Genomic DNA, 23,457 nt, shown 5'->3' with positions numbered 1-23,457 from the left:
CTCCCTAAATTTTATGACTCTACCTACCCTCTCTGACATTTCTTTCTTGTTAAGATTGGAGTACAAATGGAAATATTCCAGATGGCTTTAGCTGGAGCCAAGTGCCTTCAGTACTTCAGAGCTTCCCAGACAGCCCACTAACTGTCCCTTACCAGACTGTTCATGTTAAATTCCCCCAAATTTTTCAGGGTTACAAATCCATTATTTTGCACTATACAATATCAATAGGTTATAGTTTGTTCAGTTACATTCATATCTTCTGTTTCTTTCAAAGACTACATGGAATCCATTTAATAATACATAAATAGCAGACCCAGCAGGAGATTGACTTTGCCCAAACACGTCTATGGCAGTTTCTTCCTCCTCTCCTCAAAAACCCAGTGGTTCTTGTGTGTCACACTATATCCTGTAGTTTTGTAAGAATTATAAGTGGTTCTCATGTAAGCCAAGGTATATTTCCAAGATCTCCAAGGCTGGCTTTTCACAGTGAACAATGATCTAATCTAAATATGATTCATTATTGGAAAAGCAAAATTGGAGATATGAGTTAGGCAGACCTCAGTGGAAATCTAAGATTTCTAGAGTTCTTCTTTCATTTTGCTATTGCTACAATGTCTCCTATTTCTTTTAATGTGCATATTCATTGTATATATGATTCAGACTGGATGATACTCTGAGTAACTTGATCTAGCTGTTGATTTCCCTTCCTCATTGCAGAGAAGTTGGACTAGGTGGCCTTTCAGGGTCCCTTCCAACTAAAACATTTCTATGATCTGTAAATACTGGGTATGAACATAATAAAATGAACACGAGGGCCTGCAAAATTCTGTACAGGCTGCTCTGAAAACAATGCCTCCCATTTTATTATGTTAGGTGATGACATCAGAGACAGATGTTGATGGTATGGCAGTACAGGCTGAGCCTTCTCACCAATATTCTGTTATATTTTTGTTCCATGTGACAGATAGCAGCAGAGTCTCGTTCAACAGCGCAGCGACTTCATGGCTGCTGGCCTGAACTACCAGTCAGCAATAATAATCAGAGGGATGAAACAGACTAGGGAGTCTGAGGTGCCGTGCCTCAGGGCCTCACTCCCTTTCCCAACAGATCTTTCTGTGGTGTTTTGCCGCCGTTTTCCCTTTCTGGGAAGGCTCCTTGGTGTGAGCCTACTCTGTGAAGCTGATGTGCACAGGATCTTTGCAGAACTGGCCCAGCTGAGAATTCCCAGTGTGCCCCGGATGCTTCCCAGCATGCTCCAGGACTCACAGCACCTCCCCGTGTACTCTGGGGGACGCTGCATTACCTCAATGGGACATGGGCTCCCAGTCAAAATGTTCTCTCTTCCCCCTGAGGCACAGCAGTCTGTGGGTACCTCACAACCACCAGTGCCTCTTTTCCCCTACCCCAGCATCCTCTGTTCTCCCTAGGAACGTGCCTCCAAACCCGATACAGCAGCATTCTCCTGCACCAATGCCTTTAGTGCTGCTGCTGTCCCGGACCCACTGCCACCACAATCACACAGGCTAAAGTAATAATGATTTTATTCATTTCATGCCTGATAGGAAATGGAGGTGATGATCTGGGAGAGGTTGGTGTCTACCCAGTAGAAGAGATTGTTGTCATCAGAAGTGTCATCAGAAGTGCCTTCAGTGCAGGAATCTTTGCTGGGCTGAGGTGTGTCCCGCCCCACCAGCTGACTGTCACCATTTGACCCACAGGCTGCCAGATGGACAGAAGTGCTTCATGGACATCACTCTCTGTTACGGTGGAAGCTGAGGCCGTTTGTTCCCTGAAAGTGACACAGCATGGGCACAGAGAAAGGGATTCAGGCTCATTTTGCAGAGCATCACCCTGCAGGGCTCTGATTCCTGCACCACTTTTCCAGCCTCACAGGACTTGGAGCAGCCCGTGGGGCTTCTGGCATGCCCTGTTTGGCACAGGGGTCTCCAGCTGGGTGTCAGCCCCATGACCAGGCAAGTCTCTGGGGAGAGCTGATGGACCTCTGGAGGTCTGTTTTCCTTAGAAGCCTTCACAGACCAGACCTTTGCGGTTCTCTGCATGCATATTAAATCTCAATTGCTTACCTATCGCTGACGTTGTCTCAGTATTTTCCAGAGTCTGATGATAACCCAAAGCAGACGGAAAACACGGTAGTCTATGATGTGATCTTTAAGGAAACAGGTTATCTGCTTAAGGAAGTCCCAAAGGTGACGCAGGATGTCGCGCAAGCTGAAGGTCTTTTCCTCAGTGCACGGGCACTGCTGATTTGGGCCCTCTGGAACAACAGACTTGTTGACCCTGTACGGGACCCATTTGGGGAGTGCAGAAAAGCCAAGCCAGAAGGGCCAGGTGGAGGCATGGCGCTCAGCGTTAATGGACAGCCTCTCCTCAGGCTGCACAAGTTTTTTGTCTCCATTCCAGGGACAGGTGTTTAGTCCAGACCAGCAGAGCCAGATGAAGGGCTGCCTGTTGGTCTCAACTGGGCTCTGCTCCTCGGGAAGGACTTGGTTTTTGTTCCCATCCTCCATCTTGGTGGAGCAGGTGGTTACTCCAAACCGGCAGAGCCACATGGAGGGCTGGCTCTTCGTGTCAACCAGACTCTTCTCCTCTGAAAGGACCTGCTTTTTGTTTCCGTCCTCCATCTTGGTGGAGCAGGTGGTTACTCCAAACCAGCAGAGCCAGCTGGAGGTGTGATTTTTGGTTTCAACCGGACGCTGCTCCTCATGAAGAGCCTGGCTTTTGTTCCCATCCTCCATCTTGGTAGAGCAGGTGGTTACTCCAAACCGGCACAGCCAGATGGAGGGCTGGCTCTTGGTGTCAACCGGACGCTGCTCCTCAGGAAGAGCCTGGTTTTGGTTCCCATCCTCCATCTTGATGGAGCAGGTGGTTACTCCAAACCGGCAGAGCCAGATGGAGAGCTGGCTCTTGGTGTCAACCGGACGCTGCTCCTCAGGAAGAACCTGGTTTTGGTTCCCATCCTCCATACTGGTGGAGCAGGTGGTTACTCCAAACCGGCAGAGCCAGATGGAGAGCTGGCTCTTGGTGTCAACCGGACGCTGCTCCTCAGGAAGAACCTGGTTTTGGTTCCCGTCCTCCATCTTGGTGGAGCAGGTGGTTACTCCAAACCGGCAGAGCCAGATGGAGGGCTGGCTCTTGGTGTCAACCGGACGCTGCTCCTCGGGAAGGACCTGGGTTTTTTTCCCATCCTCAATCTTGACGGGGCAGGTGGTTACTCCAAACCAACAGAGCCAGCCGGAGGTCTGACTCTTGGTCTCTAAGGGATGCTGCTCCTTGGGAAGGAGCAGCTTTCTGTCCCAATTCCGGACCCAGCTGAGGCAGCTGGAACTGCCAGGAATTGAAGACATGAAAAGAACTAAAATCAAGACGAGAATCAGGCTGAGCTTCATCCTGTTCTCTCGCAAGGACCACTCTCAACACACAAGTGGCTGTCACCCAGAGCAGAGCTCCAGCAGTGACCACCAGGACAGAGTGACTGCCCCACGTCTCTGAGCTGAGCTGGGGGAGGCTGCCCATGTGACTCAATAAAGGCTGATGTCATGCCCCACCCTGTGATGTCACAATGCCTCTCACCGTGCACCCAGCTTGGGGCTGGGGACCCTATACCCAAATTCCACCTCCCCTTTTTCCAATCTATCTGCACTCTGTAATTTTCATGAACACACGAGGTCATGGAATCGTAGAATGGCCTGAGTTGAAAAGGACCACAGTGATCATATAGTTTCAACCTCCCTGCTATGACTAGGCTGCCCAGAGCCACATCCAGCCTGGCCTCGAATGCCTTCAGGGATGGGGCATCCACAACCTCCTTGGGCTGTGTCTGTGTGTGGGGCAGTCTGACAAAAATACATCTAACATGGAAGAGTGTATGAAACAAATGTGTGTGACTGAATTCCCCCATGTGGAAAAAATGGCACCCATTGGCATTCATCAATGCTTTCTGAATGTTCCATGTGACAGATAGCAGCAGAGTCTCGTTCAACAGCGCAGCGACTTCATGGCTGCTGGCCTGAACTACCAGTCAGCAATAATAATCAGAGGGATGAAACAGACTAGGGAGTCTGAGGTGCCGTGCCTCAGGGCCTCACTCCCTTTCCCAACAGATCTTTCTGTGGTGTTTTGCCGCCGTTTTCCCTTTCTGGGAAGGCTCCTTGGTGTGAGCCTACTCTGTGAAGCTGATGTGCACAGGATCTTTGCAGAACTGGCCCAGCTGAGAATTCCCAGTGTGCCCCGGATGCTTCCCAGCATGCTCCAGGACTCACAGCACCTCCCCGTGTACTCTGGGGGACGCTGCATTACCTCAATGGGACATGGGCTCCCAGTCAAAATGTTCTCTCTTCCCCCTGAGGCACAGCAGTCTGTGGGTACCTCACAACCACCAGTGCCTCTTTTCCCCTACCCCAGCATCCTCTGTTCTCCCTAGGAACGTGCCTCCAAACCCGATACAGCAGCATTCTCCTGCACCAATGCCTTTAGTGCTGCTGCTGTCCCGGACCCACTGCCACCACAATCACACAGGCTAAAGTAATAATGATTTTATTCATTTCATGCCTGATAGGAAATGGAGGTGATGATCTGGGAGAGGTTGGTGTCTACCCAGTAGAAGAGATTGTTGTCATCAGAAGTGTCATCAGAAGTGCCTTCAGTGCAGGAATCTTTGCTGGGCTGAGGTGTGTCCCGCCCCACCAGCTGACTGTCACCATTTGACCCACAGGCTGCCAGATGGACAGAAGTGCTTCATGGACATCACTCTCTGTTACGGTGGAAGCTGAGGCCGTTTGTTCCCTGAAAGTGACACAGCATGGGCACAGAGAAAGGGATTCAGGCTCATTTTGCAGAGCATCACCCTGCAGGGCTCTGATTCCTGCACCACTTTTCCAGCCTCACAGGACTTGGAGCAGCCCGTGGGGCTTCTGGCATGCCCTGTTTGGCACAGGGGTCTCCAGCTGGGTGTCAGCCCCATGACCAGGCAAGTCTCTGGGGAGAGCTGATGGACCTCTGGAGGTCTGTTTTCCTTAGAAGCCTTCACAGACCAGACCTTTGCGGTTCTCTGCATGCATATTAAATCTCAATTGCTTACCTATCGCTGACGTTGTCTCAGTATTTTCCAGAGTCTGATGATAACCCAAAGCAGACGGAAAACACGGTAGTCTATGATGTGATCTTTAAGGAAACAGGTTATCTGCTTAAGGAAGTCCCAAAGGTGACGCAGGATGTCGCGCAAGCTGAAGGTCTTTTCCTCAGTGCACGGGCACTGCTGATTTGGGCCCTCTGGAACAACAGACTTGTTGACCCTGTACGGGACCCATTTGGGGAGTGCAGAAAAGCCAAGCCAGAAGGGCCAGGTGGAGGCATGGCGCTCAGCGTTAATGGACAGCCTCTCCTCAGGCTGCACAAGTTTTTTGTCTCCATTCCAGGGACAGGTGTTTAGTCCAGACCAGCAGAGCCAGATGAAGGGCTGCCTGTTGGTCTCAACTGGGCTCTGCTCCTCGGGAAGGACTTGGTTTTTGTTCCCATCCTCCATCTTGGTGGAGCAGGTGGTTACTCCAAACCGGCAGAGCCACATGGAGGGCTGGCTCTTCGTGTCAACCAGACTCTTCTCCTCTGAAAGGACCTGCTTTTTGTTTCCGTCCTCCATCTTGGTGGAGCAGGTGGTTACTCCAAACCAGCAGAGCCAGCTGGAGGTGTGATTTTTGGTTTCAACCGGACGCTGCTCCTCATGAAGAGCCTGGCTTTTGTTCCCATCCTCCATCTTGGTAGAGCAGGTGGTTACTCCAAACCGGCACAGCCAGATGGAGGGCTGGCTCTTGGTGTCAACCGGACGCTGCTCCTCAGGAAGAGCCTGGTTTTGGTTCCCATCCTCCATCTTGATGGAGCAGGTGGTTACTCCAAACCGGCAGAGCCAGATGGAGAGCTGGCTCTTGGTGTCAACCGGACGCTGCTCCTCAGGAAGAACCTGGTTTTGGTTCCCATCCTCCATACTGGTGGAGCAGGTGGTTACTCCAAACCGGCAGAGCCAGATGGAGAGCTGGCTCTTGGTGTCAACCGGACGCTGCTCCTCAGGAAGAACCTGGTTTTGGTTCCCGTCCTCCATCTTGGTGGAGCAGGTGGTTACTCCAAACCGGCAGAGCCAGATGGAGGGCTGGCTCTTGGTGTCAACCGGACGCTGCTCCTCGGGAAGGACCTGGGTTTTTTTCCCATCCTCAATCTTGACGGGGCAGGTGGTTACTCCAAACCAACAGAGCCAGCCGGAGGTCTGACTCTTGGTCTCTAAGGGATGCTGCTCCTTGGGAAGGAGCAGCTTTCTGTCCCAATTCCGGACCCAGCTGAGGCAGCTGGAACTGCCAGGAATTGAAGACATGAAAAGAACTAAAATCAAGACGAGAATCAGGCTGAGCTTCATCCTGTTCTCTCGCAAGGACCACTCTCAACACACAAGTGGCTGTCACCCAGAGCAGAGCTCCAGCAGTGACCACCAGGACAGAGTGACTGCCCCACGTCTCTGAGCTGAGCTGGGGGAGGCTGCCCATGTGACTCAATAAAGGCTGATGTCATGCCCCACCCTGTGATGTCACAATGCCTCTCACCGTGCACCCAGCTTGGGGCTGGGGACCCTATACCCAAATTCCACCTCCCCTTTTTCCAATCTATCTGCACTCTGTAATTTTCATGAACACACGAGGTCATGGAATCGTAGAATGGCCTGAGTTGAAAAGGACCACAGTGATCATATAGTTTCAACCTCCCTGCTATGACTAGGCTGCCCAGAGCCACATCCAGCCTGGCCTCGAATGCCTTCAGGGATGGGGCATCCACAACCTCCTTGGGCTGTGTCTGTGTGTGGGGCAGTCTGACAAAAATACATCTAACATGGAAGAGTGTATGAAACAAATGTGTGTGACTGAATTCCCCCATGTGGAAAAAATGGCACCCATTGGCATTCATCAATGCTTTCTGAATGTTCCATGTGACAGATAGCAGCAGAGTCTCGTTCAACAGCGCAGCGACTTCATGGCTGCTGGCCTGAACTACCAGTCAGCAATAATAATCAGAGGGATGAAACAGACTAGGGAGTCTGAGGTGCCGTGCCTCAGGGCCTCACTCCCTTTCCCAACAGATCTTTCTGTGGTGTTTTGCCGCCGTTTTCCCTTTCTGGGAAGGCTCCTTGGTGTGAGCCTACTCTGTGAAGCTGATGTGCACAGGATCTTTGCAGAACTGGCCCAGCTGAGAATTCCCAGTGTGCCCCGGATGCTTCCCAGCATGCTCCAGGACTCACAGCACCTCCCCGTGTACTCTGGGGGACGCTGCATTACCTCAATGGGACATGGGCTCCCAGTCAAAATGTTCTCTCTTCCCCCTGAGGCACAGCAGTCTGTGGGTACCTCACAACCACCAGTGCCTCTTTTCCCCTACCCCAGCATCCTCTGTTCTCCCTAGGAACGTGCCTCCAAACCCGATACAGCAGCATTCTCCTGCACCAATGCCTTTAGTGCTGCTGCTGTCCCGGACCCACTGCCACCACAATCACACAGGCTAAAGTAATAATGATTTTATTCATTTCATGCCTGATAGGAAATGGAGGTGATGATCTGGGAGAGGTTGGTGTCTACCCAGTAGAAGAGATTGTTGTCATCAGAAGTGTCATCAGAAGTGCCTTCAGTGCAGGAATCTTTGCTGGGCTGAGGTGTGTCCCGCCCCACCAGCTGACTGTCACCATTTGACCCACAGGCTGCCAGATGGACAGAAGTGCTTCATGGACATCACTCTCTGTTACGGTGGAAGCTGAGGCCGTTTGTTCCCTGAAAGTGACACAGCATGGGCACAGAGAAAGGGATTCAGGCTCATTTTGCAGAGCATCACCCTGCAGGGCTCTGATTCCTGCACCACTTTTCCAGCCTCACAGGACTTGGAGCAGCCCGTGGGGCTTCTGGCATGCCCTGTTTGGCACAGGGGTCTCCAGCTGGGTGTCAGCCCCATGACCAGGCAAGTCTCTGGGGAGAGCTGATGGACCTCTGGAGGTCTGTTTTCCTTAGAAGCCTTCACAGACCAGACCTTTGCGGTTCTCTGCATGCATATTAAATCTCAATTGCTTACCTATCGCTGACGTTGTCTCAGTATTTTCCAGAGTCTGATGATAACCCAAAGCAGACGGAAAACACGGTAGTCTATGATGTGATCTTTAAGGAAACAGGTTATCTGCTTAAGGAAGTCCCAAAGGTGACGCAGGATGTCGCGCAAGCTGAAGGTCTTTTCCTCAGTGCACGGGCACTGCTGATTTGGGCCCTCTGGAACAACAGACTTGTTGACCCTGTACGGGACCCATTTGGGGAGTGCAGAAAAGCCAAGCCAGAAGGGCCAGGTGGAGGCATGGCGCTCAGCGTTAATGGACAGCCTCTCCTCAGGCTGCACAAGTTTTTTGTCTCCATTCCAGGGACAGGTGTTTAGTCCAGACCAGCAGAGCCAGATGAAGGGCTGCCTGTTGGTCTCAACTGGGCTCTGCTCCTCGGGAAGGACTTGGTTTTTGTTCCCATCCTCCATCTTGGTGGAGCAGGTGGTTACTCCAAACCGGCAGAGCCACATGGAGGGCTGGCTCTTCGTGTCAACCAGACTCTTCTCCTCTGAAAGGACCTGCTTTTTGTTTCCGTCCTCCATCTTGGTGGAGCAGGTGGTTACTCCAAACCAGCAGAGCCAGCTGGAGGTGTGATTTTTGGTTTCAACCGGACGCTGCTCCTCATGAAGAGCCTGGCTTTTGTTCCCATCCTCCATCTTGGTAGAGCAGGTGGTTACTCCAAACCGGCACAGCCAGATGGAGGGCTGGCTCTTGGTGTCAACCGGACGCTGCTCCTCAGGAAGAGCCTGGTTTTGGTTCCCATCCTCCATCTTGATGGAGCAGGTGGTTACTCCAAACCGGCAGAGCCAGATGGAGAGCTGGCTCTTGGTGTCAACCGGACGCTGCTCCTCAGGAAGAACCTGGTTTTGGTTCCCATCCTCCATACTGGTGGAGCAGGTGGTTACTCCAAACCGGCAGAGCCAGATGGAGAGCTGGCTCTTGGTGTCAACCGGACGCTGCTCCTCAGGAAGAACCTGGTTTTGGTTCCCGTCCTCCATCTTGGTGGAGCAGGTGGTTACTCCAAACCGGCAGAGCCAGATGGAGGGCTGGCTCTTGGTGTCAACCGGACGCTGCTCCTCGGGAAGGACCTGGGTTTTTTTCCCATCCTCAATCTTGACGGGGCAGGTGGTTACTCCAAACCAACAGAGCCAGCCGGAGGTCTGACTCTTGGTCTCTAAGGGATGCTGCTCCTTGGGAAGGAGCAGCTTTCTGTCCCAATTCCGGACCCAGCTGAGGCAGCTGGAACTGCCAGGAATTGAAGACATGAAAAGAACTAAAATCAGGACGAGAATCAGGCTGAGCTTCATCCTGTTCTCTCGCAAGGACCACTCTCAACACACAAGTGGCTGTCACCCAGAGCAGAGCTCCAGCAGTGACCACCAGGACAGAGTGACTGCCCCACGTCTCTGAGCTGAGCTGGGGGAGGCTGCCCATGTGACTCAATAAAGGCTGATGTCATGCCCCACCCTGTGATGTCACAATGCCTCTCACCGTGCACCCAGCTTGGGGCTGGGGACCCTATACCCAAATTCCACCTCCCCTTTTTCCAATCTATCTGCACTCTGTAATTTTCATGAACACACGAGGTCATGGAATCGTAGAATGGCCTGAGTTGAAAAGGACCACAGTGATCATATAGTTTCAACCTCCCTGCTATGACTAGGCTGCCCAGAGCCACATCCAGCCTGGCCTCGAATGCCTTCAGGGATGGGGCATCCACAACCTCCTTGGGCTGTGTCTGTGTGTGGGGCAGTCTGACAAAAATACATCTAACATGGAAGAGTGTATGAAACAAATGTGTGTGACTGAATTCCCCCATGTGGAAAAAATGGCACCCATTGGCATTCATCAATGCTTTCTGAATGTTCCATGTGACAGATAGCAGCAGAGTCTCGTTCAACAGCGCAGCGACTTCATGGCTGCTGGCCTGAACTACCAGTCAGCAATAATAATCAGAGGGATGAAACAGACTAGGGAGTCTGAGGTGCCGTGCCTCAGGGCCTCACTCCCTTTCCCAACAGATCTTTCTGTGGTGTTTTGCCGCCGTTTTCCCTTTCTGGGAAGGCTCCTTGGTGTGAGCCTACTCTGTGAAGCTGATGTGCACAGGATCTTTGCAGAACTGGCCCAGCTGAGAATTCCCAGTGTGCCCCGGATGCTTCCCAGCATGCTCCAGGACTCACAGGACCTCCCCGTGTACTCTGGGGGATGCTGCATTACCTCAATGGGACATGGGCTCCCAGTCAAAATGTTCTCTCTTCCCCCTGAGGCACAGCAGTCTGTGGGTACCTCACAACCACCAGTGCCTCTTTTCCCCTACCCCAGCATCCTCTGTTCTCCCTAGGAACGTGCCTCCAAACCCGATACAGCAGCATTCTCCTGCACCAATGCCTTTAGTGCTGCTGCTGTCCCGGACCCACTGCCACCACAATCACACAGGCTAAAGTAATAATGATTTTATTCATTTCATGCCTGATAGGAAATGGAGGTGATGATCTGGGAGAGGTTGGTGTCTACCCAGTAGAAGAGATTGTTGTCATCAGAAGTGTCATCAGAAGTGCCTTCAGTGCAGGAATCTTTGCTGGGCTGAGGTGTGTCCCGCCCCACCAGCTGACTGTCACCATTTGACCCACAGGCTGCCAGATGGACAGAAGTGCTTCATGGACATCACTCTCTGTTACGGTGGAAGCTGAGGCCGTTTGTTCCCTGAAAGTGACACAGCATGGGCACAGAGAAAGGGATTCAGGCTCATTTTGCAGAGCATCACCCTGCAGGGCTCTGATTCCTGCACCACTTTTCCAGCCTCACAGGACTTGGAGCAGCCCGTGGGGCTTCTGGCATGCCCTGTTTGGCACAGGGGTCTCCAGCTGGGTGTCAGCCCCATGACCAGGCAAGTCTCTGGGGAGAGCTGATGGACCTCTGGAGGTCTGTTTTCCTTAGAAGCCTTCACAGACCAGACCTTTGCGGTTCTCTGCATGCATATTAAATCTCAATTGCTTACCTATCGCTGACGTTGTCTCAGTATTTTCCAGAGTCTGATGATAACCCAAAGCAGACGGAAAACACGGTAGTCTATGATGTGATCTTTAAGGAAACAGGTTATCTGCTTAAGGAAGTCCCAAAGGTGACGCAGGATGTCGCGCAAGCTGAAGGTCTTTTCCTCAGTGCACGGGCACTGCTGATTTGGGCCCTCTGGAACAACAGACTTGTTGACCCTGTACGGGACCCATTTGGGGAGTGCAGAAAAGCCAAGCCAGAAGGGCCAGGTGGAGGCATGGCGCTCAGCGTTAATGGACAGCCTCTCCTCAGGCTGCACAAGTTTTTTGTCTCCATTCCAGGGACAGGTGTTTAGTCCAGACCAGCAGAGCCAGATGAAGGGCTGCCTGTTGGTCTCAACTGGGCTCTGCTCCTCGGGAAGGACTTGGTTTTTGTTCCCATCCTCCATCTTGGTGGAGCAGGTGGTTACTCCAAACCGGCAGAGCCACATGGAGGGCTGGCTCTTCGTGTCAACCAGACTCTTCTCCTCTGAAAGGACCTGCTTTTTGTTTCCGTCCTCCATCTTGGTGGAGCAGGTGGTTACTCCAAACCAGCAGAGCCAGCTGGAGGTGTGATTTTTGGTTTCAACCGGACGCTGCTCCTCATGAAGAGCCTGGCTTTTGTTCCCATCCTCCATCTTGGTAGAGCAGGTGGTTACTCCAAACCGGCACAGCCAGATGGAGGGCTGGCTCTTGGTGTCAACCGGACGCTGCTCCTCAGGAAGAGCCTGGTTTTGGTTCCCATCCTCCATCTTGATGGAGCAGGTGGTTACTCCAAACCGGCAGAGCCAGATGGAGAGCTGGCTCTTGGTGTCAACCGGACGCTGCTCCTCAGGAAGAACCTGGTTTTGGTTCCCATCCTCCATACTGGTGGAGCAGGTGGTTACTCCAAACCGGCAGAGCCAGATGGAGAGCTGGCTCTTGGTGTCAACCGGACGCTGCTCCTCAGGAAGAACCTGGTTTTGGTTCCCGTCCTCCATCTTGGTGGAGCAGGTGGTTACTCCAAACCGGCAGAGCCAGATGGAGGGCTGGCTCTTGGTGTCAACCGGACGCTGCTCCTCGGGAAGGACCTGGGTTTTTTTCCCATCCTCAATCTTGACGGGGCAGGTGGTTACTCCAAACCAACAGAGCCAGCCGGAGGTCTGACTCTTGGTCTCTAAGGGATGCTGCTCCTTGGGAAGGAGCAGCTTTCTGTCCCAATTCCGGACCCAGCTGAGGCAGCTGGAACTGCCAGGAATTGAAGACATGAAAAGAACTAAAATCAGGACGAGAATCAGGCTGAGCTTCATCCTGTTCTCTCGCAAGGACCACTCTCAACACACAAGTGGCTGTCACCCAGAGCAGAGCTCCAGCAGTGACCACCAGGACAGAGTGACTGCCCCACGTCTCTGAGCTGAGCTGGGGGAGGCTGCCCATGTGACTCAATAAAGGCTGATGTCATGCCCCACCCTGTGATGTCACAATGCCTCTCACCGTGCACCCAGCTTGGGGCTGGGGACCCTATACCCAAATTCCACCTCCCCTTTTTCCAATCTATCTGCACTCTGTAATTTTCATGAACACACGAGGTCATGGAATCGTAGAATGGCCTGAGTTGAAAAGGACCACAGTGATCATATAGTTTCAACCTCCCTGCTATGACTAGGCTGCCCAGAGCCACATCCAGCCTGGCCTCGAATGCCTTCAGGGATGGGGCATCCACAACCTCCTTGGGCTGTGTCTGTGTGTGGGGCAGTCTGACAAAAATACATCTAACATGGAAGAGTGTATGAAACAAATGTGTGTGACTGAATTCCCCCATGTGGAAAAAATGGCACCCATTGGCATTCATCAATGCTTTCTGAATGTTCCATGTGACAGATAGCAGCAGAGTCTCGTTCAACAGCGCAGCGACTTCATGGCTGCTGGCCTGAACTACCAGTCAGCAATAATAATCAGAGGGATGAAACAGACTAGGGAGTCTGAGGTGCCGTGCCTCAGGGCCTCACTCCCTTTCCCAACAGATCTTTCTGTGGTGTTTTGCCGCCGTTTTCCCTTTCTGGGAAGGCTCCTTGGTGTGAGCCTACTCTGTGAAGCTGATGTGCACAGGATCTTTGCAGAACTGGCCCAGCTGAGAATTCCCAGTGTGCCCCGGATGCTTCCCAGCATGCTCCAGGACTCACAGCACCTCCCCGTGTACTCTGGGGGACGCTGCATTACCTCAATGGGACATGGGCTCCCAGTCAAAATGTTCTCTCTTCCCCCTGAGGCACAGCAGTCTGTGGGTACCTCACAACCACCAGTGCCTCTTTTCCCCTACCCCAGCATCCTCTGTTCTCCCTAGGAACGTGCCTCCAAACCCGATACAGCAGCATTCTCCTGCACCAATGCCTTTAGTGCTGCTGCTGTCCCGGACCCACTGCCACCACAATCACACAGGCTAAAGTAATAATGATTTTATTCATTTCATGCCTGATAGGAAATGGAGGTGATGATCTGGGAGAGGTTGGTGTCTACCCAGTAGAAGAGATTGTTGTCATCAGAAGTGTCATCAGAAGTGCCTTCAGTGCAGGAATCTTTGCTGGGCTGAGGTGTGTCCCGCCCCACCAGCTGACTGTCACCATTTGACCCACAGGCTGCCAGATGGACAGAAGTGCTTCATGGACATCACTCTCTGTTACGGTGGAAGCTGAGGCCGTTTGTTCCCTGAAAGTGACACAGCATGGGCACAGAGAAAGGGATTCAGGCTCATTTTGCAGAGCATCACCCTGCAGGGCTCTGATTCCTGCACCACTTTTCCAGCCTCACAGGACTTGGAGCAGCCCGTGGGGCTTCTGGCATGCCCTGTTTGGCACAGGGGTCTCCAGCTGGGTGTCAGCCCCATGACCAGGCAAGTCTCTGGGGAGAGCTGATGGACCTCTGGAGGTCTGTTTTCCTTAGAAGCCTTCACAGACCAGACCTTTGCGGTTCTCTGCATGCATATTAAATCTCAATTGCTTACCTATCGCTGACGTTGTCTCAGTATTTTCCAGAGTCTGATGATAACCCAAAGCAGACGGAAAACACGGTAGTCTATGATGTGATCTTTAAGGAAACAGGTTATCTGCTTAAGGAAGTCCCAAAGGTGACGCAGGATGTCGCGCAAGCTGAAGGTCTTTTCCTCAGTGCACGGGCACTGCTGATTTGGGCCCTCTGGAACAACAGACTTGTTGACCCTGTACGGGACCCATTTGGGGAGTGCAGAAAAGCCAAGCCAGAAGGGCCAGGTGGAGGCATGGCGCTCAGCGTTAATGGACAGCCTCTCCTCAGGCTGCACAAGTTTTTTGTCTCCATTCCAGGGACAGGTGTTTAGTCCAGACCAGCAGAGCCAGATGAAGGGCTGCCTGTTGGTCTCAACTGGGCTCTGCTCCTCGGGAAGGACTTGGTTTTTGTTCCCATCCTCCATCTTGGTGGAGCAGGTGGTTACTCCAAACCGGCAGAGCCACATGGAGGGCTGGCTCTTCGTGTCAACCAGACTCTTCTCCTCTGAAAGGACCTGCTTTTTGTTTCCGTCCTCCATCTTGGTGGAGCAGGTGGTTACTCCAAACCAGCAGAGCCAGCTGGAGGTGTGATTTTTGGTTTCAACCGGACGCTGCTCCTCATGAAGAGCCTGGCTTTTGTTCCCATCCTCCATCTTGGTAGAGCAGGTGGTTACTCCAAACCGGCACAGCCAGATGGAGGGCTGGCTCTTGGTGTCAACCGGACGCTGCTCCTCAGGAAGAGCCTGGTTTTGGTTCCCATCCTCCATCTTGATGGAGCAGGTGGTTACTCCAAACCGGCAGAGCCAGATGGAGAGCTGGCTCTTGGTGTCAACCGGACGCTGCTCCTCAGGAAGAACCTGGTTTTGGTTCCCATCCTCCATACTGGTGGAGCAGGTGGTTACTCCAAACCGGCAGAGCCAGATGGAGAGCTGGCTCTTGGTGTCAACCGGACGCTGCTCCTCAGGAAGAACCTGGTTTTGGTTCCCGTCCTCCATCTTGGTGGAGCAGGTGGTTACTCCAAACCGGCAGAGCCAGATGGAGGGCTGGCTCTTGGTGTCAACCGGACGCTGCTCCTCGGGAAGGACCTGGGTTTTTTTCCCATCCTCAATCTTGACGGGGCAGGTGGTTACTCCAAACCAACAGAGCCAGCCGGAGGTCTGACTCTTGGTCTCTAAGGGATGCTGCTCCTTGGGAAGGAGCAGCTTTCTGTCCCAATTCCGGACCCAGCTGAGGCAGCTGGAACTGCCAGGAATTGAAGACATGAAAAGAACTAAAATCAGGACGAGAATCAGGCTGAGCTTCATCCTGTTCTCTCGCAAGGACCACTCTCAACACACAAGTGGCTGTCACCCAGAGCAGAGCTCCAGCAGTGACCACCAGGACAGAGTGACTGCCCCACGTCTCTGAGCTGAGCTGGGGGAGGCTGCCCATGTGACTCAATAAAGGCTGATGTCATGCCCCACCCTGTGATGTCACAATGCCTCTCACCGTGCACCCAGCTTGGGGCTGGGGACCCTATACCCAAATTCCACCTCCCCTTTTTCCAATCTATCTGCACTCTGTAATTTTCATGAACACACGAGGTCATGGAATCGTAGAATGGCCTGAGTTGAAAAGGACCACAGTGATCATATAGTTTCAACCTCCCTGCTATGACTAGGCTGCCCAGAGCCACATCCAGCCTGGCCTCGAATGCCTTCAGGGATGGGGCATCCACAACCTCCTTGGGCTGTGTCTGTGTGTGGGGCAGTCTGACAAAAATACATCTAACATGGAAGAGTGTATGAAACAAATGTGTGTGACTGAATTCCCCCATGTGGAAAAAATGGCACCCATTGGCATTCATCAATGCTTTCTGAATGTTCCATGTGACAGATAGCAGCAGAGTCTCGTTCAACAGCGCAGCGACTTCATGGCTGCTGGCCTGAACTACCAGTCAGCAATAATAATCAGAGGGATGAAACAGACTAGGGAGTCTGAGGTGCCGTGCCTCAGGGCCTCACTCCCTTTCCCAACAGATCTTTCTGTGGTGTTTTGCCGCCGTTTTCCCTTTCTGGGAAGGCTCCTTGGTGTGAGCCTACTCTGTGAAGCTGATGTGCACAGGATCTTTGCAGAACTGGCCCAGCTGAGAATTCCCAGTGTGCCCCGGATGCTTCCCAGCATGCTCCAGGACTCACAGCACCTCCCCGTGTACTCTGGGGGACGCTGCATTACCTCAATGGGACATGGGCTCCCAGTCAAAATGTTCTCTCTTCCCCCTGAGGCACAGCAGTCTGTGGGTACCTCACAACCACCAGTGCCTCTTTTCCCCTACCCCAGCATCCTCTGTTCTCCCTAGGAACGTGCCTCCAAACCCGATACAGCAGCATTCTCCTGCACCAATGCCTTTAGTGCTGCTGCTGTCCCGGACCCACTGCCACCACAATCACACAGGCTAAAGTAATAATGATTTTATTCATTTCATGCCTGATAGGAAATGGAGGTGATGATCTGGGAGAGGTTGGTGTCTACCCAGTAGAAGAGATTGTTGTCATCAGAAGTGTCATCAGAAGTGCCTTCAGTGCAGGAATCTTTGCTGGGCTGAGGTGTGTCCCGCCCCACCAGCTGACTGTCACCATTTGACCCACAGGCTGCCAGATGGACAGAAGTGCTTCATGGACATCACTCTCTGTTACGGTGGAAGCTGAGGCCGTTTGTTCCCTGAAAGTGACACAGCATGGGCACAGAGAAAGGGATTCAGGCTCATTTTGCAGAGCATCACCCTGCAGGGCTCTGATTCCTGCACCACTTTTCCAGCCTCACAGGACTTGGAGCAGCCCGTGGGGCTTCTGGCATGCCCTGTTTGGCACAGGGGTCTCCAGCTGGGTGTCAGCCCCATGACCAGGCAAGTCTCTGGGGAGAGCTGATGGACCTCTGGAGGTCTGTTTTCCTTAGAAGCCTTCACAGACCAGACCTTTGCGGTTCTCTGCATGCATATTAAATCTCAATTGCTTACCTATCGCTGACGTTGTCTCAGTATTTTCCAGAGTCTGATGATAACCCAAAGCAGACGGAAAACACGGTAGTCTATGATGTGATCTTTAAGGAAACAGGTTATCTGCTTAAGGAAGTCCCAAAGGTGACGCAGGATGTCGCGCAAGCTGAAGGTCTTTTCCTCAGTTCACGGGCACTGCTGATTTGGGCCCTCTGGAACAACAGACTTGTTGACCCTGTACGGGACCCATTTGGGGAGTGCAGAGAAGCCAAGCCTGAAGGGCCAGGTGACGGCATGGCGCTCAGCGTTAATGGCCTGCTTGTCCTCTGGCTTGAGGAGTTTTTTGTCTACATTCCAGGAACCGGCGTTTAGTCCAGAGCAGGACAGCCAGATGAAGGGCTGACTGTTGGTCTCAACCTGGCTCTGCTCCTCGGGAAGGACTTGGTTTTTGTTCCCATCCTCCATCTTGGTGGAGCAGGTGGTTACTCCAAACCGGCAGAGCCACATGGAGGGCTGGCTCTTCGTGTCAACCAGACTCTTCTCCTCTGAAAGGACCTGCTTTTTGTTTCCGTCCTCCATCTTGGTGGAGCAGGTGGTTACTCCAAACCAGCAGAGCCAGCTGGAGGTGTGATTTTTGGTTTCAACCGGACGCTGCTCCTCATGAAGAGCCTGGCTTTTGTTCCCATCCTCCATCTTGGTAGAGCAGGTGGTTACTCCAAACCGGCACAGCCAGATGGAGGGCTGGCTCTTGGTGTCAACCGGACGCTGCTCCTCAGGAAGAGCCTGGTTTTGGTTCCCAACCTCCATCTTGAATGAGCAGGTGGTTACTCCAAACCGGCAGAGCCAGATGGAGAGCTGGCTCTTGGTGTCAACCGGACGCTGCTCCTCAGGAAGAACCTGGTTTTGGTTCCCATCCTCTGAGGACGGGTACTGCCGACTCAAGAGGCCTGTCACCGACGTGTCCCAAGACCTTTGGTGACCCACTTGGTGGACGTTACCCACCCCCTCAATGAGCCTTGTTTCAAACCCCTCGGAGTCGTGTTCTATAAACACAGGCAGTGTTCAACCACAGAGACTGTCCAAGATCCCTGGAAGCCTTCGGCATGGACCCACTGGGCGTTGGTGGGGGATTGACAAAAAAACTAAATAGAGAGAAACAATGTTTTGTTCCATGGGAAAAAAAATGGCACCTCAATCAGCTGAATGTCCAGAAGAACGGCCGTCAAGCGCGTAGGCTGCGGACTCAAAATATATCACGTGACATGGGTCGGCCGTGCTGGGCCCTTCCCAAAATCTTCGTTTTTTCGCCTTTCTTTCTGAAGCTGTGACATCTGAAGCTGAGTGCAAGGACTCAGATGCCCAGTAAATTCCCAGCGGCTCCCAGGCCACCAGCTCCCGACCCTGGGATGGGAGCTCATACCTCATGGGCTTGTGTCGAAGTTGCTCCCCTAGAAGAGTTGTGACATCATGCTCCCTTTTCCAACCAGGACCCTTCTCTAAACTTTCTAATCCATAAGCAGCAGTCCCCACCAGCAGCGCTCTGCCGGCCAACTCCAACAATAACAGGTAAAAGATAGTTATGCCGTGCAGGTATCATTCAAGATTGTGTTGTTTGAGTTTTCTGAAGGCCGTGGCTTCGCTATTGTGCTGGTGAGGCCTCGCCGCGATTCCCATTGCCCCGAGCTCCAGAGCAGGTCCATACTCCTTCTGGGGAGCTGATCCTATTGTCGAACGGCAAGCTCTCCGAGAAGATTCGGTCTTCAAACACCCTGCCTACCCGCACCCTTTTCCAGCCCCCAGCGACAGCGGGCTTCTCTGCCCTGCAAGGTGCTGGCACCATGACACAATCCGGGAAAGTTATCTTTAGCTTTTGAAGAGTTACGAGATTCGTTAGATGTTTAATCAATTTTCCTCGTGCAGATTTTTGTGGTGATCCCACAGACGACATTACACGGCTCCATGAGAGGTTAAACAGGTTATTGAAGGAGTCCCAAGTGACCAGATGCCAAGGAAGGTTCAGGCCTTGCAGGCTACCTGGGCTCTGCACCGATTTTCCCTCACCATTGGAGGGGGTCGCAGCCGTGGGCCAGGGGGCTGGCGCAGCTAAGCATCTCTGGTGAAGTTTGCCTCGGAGGTGTTTAGTCTCCAGCAGACCTGATTGGTGCTTTATGCTCTGACCGAGTTGTCTCAGATTGGTTGTTCACCCCAGGACGGAAACCAGCAGACACTTAAGGCGGTTTCTGTTAACCAAAGTCTCCGAAGCGACTTTTTCTCCACGGTGCGTGGTCCAGAACACAGACTGTTGCGTGTATTGTTTGGCGGAACGCCCCAGAAGGCCGGTTGGTCCTCCACTGAAAGGCTCTCCAAGGCGCAAAGGTTGCTCTCCGGACGTTCTAGAAGCACCGTTGGGTGCCTTCTTGACGGTGTTCGCAAACGTTGTGAACTGCCTTGGTAACGGGTTCTCAAAGCCAGGTATGGCCTCTCTATGAGACTTTCTCAAACCGAGCTGGTCTGTCTTGGTGTACGGGGTTCCCAGAAGAACTGGGTCGTTCTTTTGGACGTGTCTCCAAGAGCCGTTGTGTCTGCCTTGGTCACGTGTCCCGGAAGCCTGGGGGTTTGTTCAACGACGGCGTGTATCCAGTGGCCCCCCGATGGACGTGGTCTAACGCTCCTGGAGAGAGTTGCCTTGAACCCGGGGCCTGGAACCGGATTGGTCCATCATGACATGGTCATACGGCAGCAGCTTCTCTGGTCAGGACCCCTCCCAAAGGCTGTCCCAGCACTCGCGGATCAACGCAGCGATCGGCTACTGGGGCCCCTGCTCAAAAGCTGTTTTCCACTTGAGCAGTTACTCACCAGCTGGCGGGGCTACCCAATTCCACGCCCTTTCAAACGCTCTGTAATTCTGACAAGGGATGAATGTGAAAAGAACAGACAAATCAACTCCTTATCTGGCCCAAGCACATCACCCTCGAACCTCAGAGGTCCAACCTAGGCGGTGGGCAGCTGAAAATAATGCAAGGTGTAAAAAGTGGTAGACCCTGTGGAAAATGCCCCTGCCTTAGCTTGATTCCATTCACTACACAATCTCGTAATTCGAACTCAGCATGGCCTAACCGTGAAAACAAGGATAAAGCAACGAGGGCGCCCAGGCCCATCCTTCCAATTTCGGGTGGCCCATTCCGTTGGCTCTGTGGGCACTCGTGAATCACTTGAGATGCACTGAATTCGTTGCCCCCGAACAGGCCAGCACCCGTTGTGCCTGTACTAATGGAAGCTCACAAAAGTTCTCTCTTCCTGCAAATCGGGACCACGACCCCATCTCTTGCCTACCCCACACCTCGTCTCTGTTTCCCATCCCTCGAGCCTCCACTGTTAGCTGTGTCCGCCCATGCGCAAACGCAGGAAATGTTATCTTCAGCTGTGAGGTGAGACGGAGTGGGCCGTAGAATGTCCATCAAAGTTCTTCTTCTGGGAGCTGTGGTTCCACCCACGCTCCTTTCCCTACCAGATCTCTTCTGGACTACTCCACGGATGAGCCTTGTTCCTAAGTGACGCGGCCCAGAGATCACCATTTAGAAATACTCAGGCTCTGATTCTGAGTTTGAGCGGTTGGCACCCTGGGTTGTCATCCGTGCAAGGTCGATGGGGTGATGCGCACCTGGAGCAACCAGGCTGTTTCTGGAAGCCTCAGACAACCTTTGGCTGAGCTATTATCTGAATACACTGGTCAATTCAGTCTTGAACCAACCAACCGTTAATTGTCTTAGAAAGGTTGTTGGAAGCCCGTGGCAGGTTCGCAGTGAAGCCCTCAGGCACTGGATTGGCCTCGGCCTGTGCCTAGACCAATTTGGATCGAAAACAACCAGCCAGTAGTGGCGTGCTTATAAGCCTTTCAGCGACAATTTTGTCTATTAGGATTTTAGACACAAGCTAAGAAGGGCGGGGTCACGGCTGTCCCTCGGACTGTTTTTGTCCCTTCTTGACAACAACGGACCACGGACTGGTTCGAACCAGCCGCCCTAGGCCTGCTTTTCGCCTCCTCGGTGACAGTGTTTCCCACAAGAGGGTTTTGTTCAACCGGAGCCCTTGAACTGCTTGTCCGAGATGTTTGCATTCTCTGGCGCAGATCAGTGCCTGGTGGCTCGACGTTCTCGAAGACCTGTTTTTGTTCTCCCCATCTGTGGAGCAGGGGTTATCCAAACAGAGCCATGGGTGTTTGTGTCAACCGACGCTCTCAGAAACGTTTTGTTCCCATCCTCCTGTGAGAGGTTACTCCAACAGCAAGGGGCCTGTGCACCGACCCTCCTGAACTTTGTTCCCTCCTCATGTGGCAGGTGTATCACGGAGGCAGGGAGACGGCTCTTGGAGCCGGTTTCAACGGTTGGTTCTCCCAACTGAGCAGGTACTCATCAGGATGCTGCTCTTGGAACGGATCTGTCTCGAACTGGTTGCTCAGGTGAGAAACGCAGACAGAGGCTCTTGGTAAGACTTCGAATGGTTCCAGAGGCAGGGACCCAGAGCCGAGCGTCTTGTCAGGATGCTGCCCGAAGGGAGCATGCCTCCGGACCCGCTGGGCTGGGACTGCCGATGCTGATACTCAAATAGATGTGTTCCGTCTCTCAAGGCATTCAACAAAAGGCGTCATAGTAACTCCGCAGTGACAGGCAGAGGATCCACTCTCTGAAGTGGGCTCCCTGCTATAGTGTGCATGCCACCCTGTGAGAAGTCTACGTAAGTTGGAGCCTTACCAAATCACCCTTCATATAGCATCTGAATTTTCATGACACGAGGCAGACAAAGGCTGATTAAGGCCGATCAAATTCAACCCACATGGATGGCTGCAGAGCCCACGCTCTCATTCCCAGATGGTCACTCTGGCCGTGTCGGTTGGGCAGTACAATCATCTCAGAAGAGTGTTGAAATGTGATGACCCAGTGAAAAATGGCCCCATTGCTTCCAGCTGTTTCCTGTGACATACGAACCGTCACGGCGCGACTCTGGGCTGCGAAACCTCGCAGAACGTGTAAAACAACAGGTCTGGTCCGCCTCAGCTCCTCCCTTTCAGGATGTGATTGCGTTCCCTTTTGGAAGGCTCCTGTGTGCCTCGAGGATGCACAGGTCTTTAAATGCATAAATCAGGAGCGGATGTCGATGGTGGCTACATGAACTCTTGTATCCGGGCGGATTCCTCATGGAAGTCGTCAGGTTTCCTCCCCTAGGCACATTTGGTACCCAAACCAGTGTTCCACCCCATCTCTTCTAGGACGTTCCAACGTACACAGCATTCCTAAAGCTTAGCCTGTGCCGGACCCCTGGCCCATTCCGGTACATAAATGATTTATCATGGTGAATGGTGTGCGGGATGGTGTCACCCTGAAGTGTTGTTAGAGTGCTCGGTTCTAGAATCTTAGCAGTTGCGTCCCACATGATATTACCAGGCTGAATGGACGTGCTAGATCTTCTGTTAGGAAGCTGAGCGTTGTTCTGAAGTGCTGAGAAAAGGGATTCGCTATTTAGACACTGCGGGCTCATCTGACCTTTTCCGCAGGCTTGGCCCTGGACTCTGCACTTGGACAGGGGCTGGGTCACCATGCGAGTCGGGAGAGCTTGACCGGAGGCGTTCCTAGGCTTCACACCCTTTCGGTCTGTGTAACCAGCTAATGCTGACTTTGTCTCGATTTCATCGAAACCAGTCGCAACCTTCTTGGGAATTAAAAACGGTACTCTTAGGATCCAAAGTGCGAGGAGCCTGAGTTTTCCTCTCAGGGACGTGGTTGCCTAACACGCTGTGAATTGGTCCTTTGGAGTCAGAAGCAGCGTTGGCCCTAGCATGGTAGCGTGACCACCAGGCGCAAAGTTTTTGCTCCTTCAGGCAGGTTAGGAACCATGCCATAAGTCTTGGCATGGCTCTCCCGGGAGGATGATTGTCATCCACTGGTGGGCGTGGAAAACCGGTTGACCACATGGTGGCTGTCTCAAACCGACTCTCTGAAGACCGCTTGTTTCGTCTCCTCTGGACGGTGTTTCCAACCCGCCAGTGGAGGTGTTTGTCAACGGAGGCTCCGAGAGTGCCTTTGTCCACCTCTTTGTCGCCGGGTTAGTCATATCCCACGATGCGTGGGTGGTTAACGACGACCCTCAGAGAGCCGGTTTTGGTTCACCTCCAATCTGTTTGGAGGTGTTTCCAAACGCCGACCAGTGGAGAGCTGCTTGTGTCAACGGAGGTGTACCTAGGCGATGCAGATGGGTTTGGTCTGTTCAGGAACGGCCAGAAGACCTGTTTGTCGGCCTCCAACTGGGAGAGGTTTCCCCGGAGAGCCA

At 52.8% G+C, this 23,457-nt stretch overlaps 5 protein-coding genes across 5 annotated transcripts; all 5 read right to left on the bottom strand.

The window, feature by feature from the left end:
- Positions 1–986: 986 nt before the first annotated feature.
- On the bottom strand, positions 987–3,407 carry LOC146545065 (uncharacterized). The gene has a single exon (XM_085218446.1). It carries the CDS (start codon positions 3,405–3,407, stop codon positions 2,085–2,087), a length of 1,323 nt encoding a protein of 440 aa, XP_085074572.1. The 3' UTR covers positions 987–2,084.
- LOC146545064 (uncharacterized) lies at positions 3,390–6,421 on the bottom strand. The gene has a single exon (XM_085218445.1). It carries the CDS (start codon positions 6,419–6,421, stop codon positions 5,099–5,101), a length of 1,323 nt encoding a protein of 440 aa, XP_085074571.1. The 3' UTR covers positions 3,390–5,098.
- LOC146545063 (uncharacterized) lies at positions 6,404–10,279 on the bottom strand. The gene has a single exon (XM_085217805.1). The coding sequence runs from the start codon at positions 9,433–9,435 to the stop codon at positions 8,113–8,115; it is 1,323 nt and encodes a 440-aa protein (XP_085073931.1). The 5' UTR covers positions 9,436–10,279; the 3' UTR covers positions 6,404–8,112.
- An 81-nt stretch (positions 10,280–10,360) lies between these two features.
- On the bottom strand, positions 10,361–13,395 carry LOC146545062 (uncharacterized). The gene has a single exon (XM_085217803.1). The coding sequence runs from the start codon at positions 12,447–12,449 to the stop codon at positions 11,127–11,129; it is 1,323 nt and encodes a 440-aa protein (XP_085073929.1). The 5' UTR covers positions 12,450–13,395; the 3' UTR covers positions 10,361–11,126.
- A 31-nt stretch (positions 13,396–13,426) lies between these two features.
- On the bottom strand, positions 13,427–17,310 carry LOC146545061 (uncharacterized). The gene has a single exon (XM_085217804.1). It carries the CDS (start codon positions 15,461–15,463, stop codon positions 14,141–14,143), a length of 1,323 nt encoding a protein of 440 aa, XP_085073930.1. The 5' UTR covers positions 15,464–17,310; the 3' UTR covers positions 13,427–14,140.
- Positions 17,311–23,457: the final 6,147 nt, after the last annotated feature.

Source organism: Meleagris gallopavo, chromosome 2, assembly GCF_905368555.1.
Source record: "Meleagris gallopavo chromosome 2, MGAL_WU_HG_1.1, whole genome shotgun sequence".
In the NCBI taxonomy this organism is placed as follows: Eukaryota; Metazoa; Chordata; class Aves; order Galliformes; family Phasianidae; genus Meleagris; species Meleagris gallopavo.
Note: the sequence above shows the minus strand (reverse complement) of the source record. Positions and strands in the feature narration are given on the sequence as shown.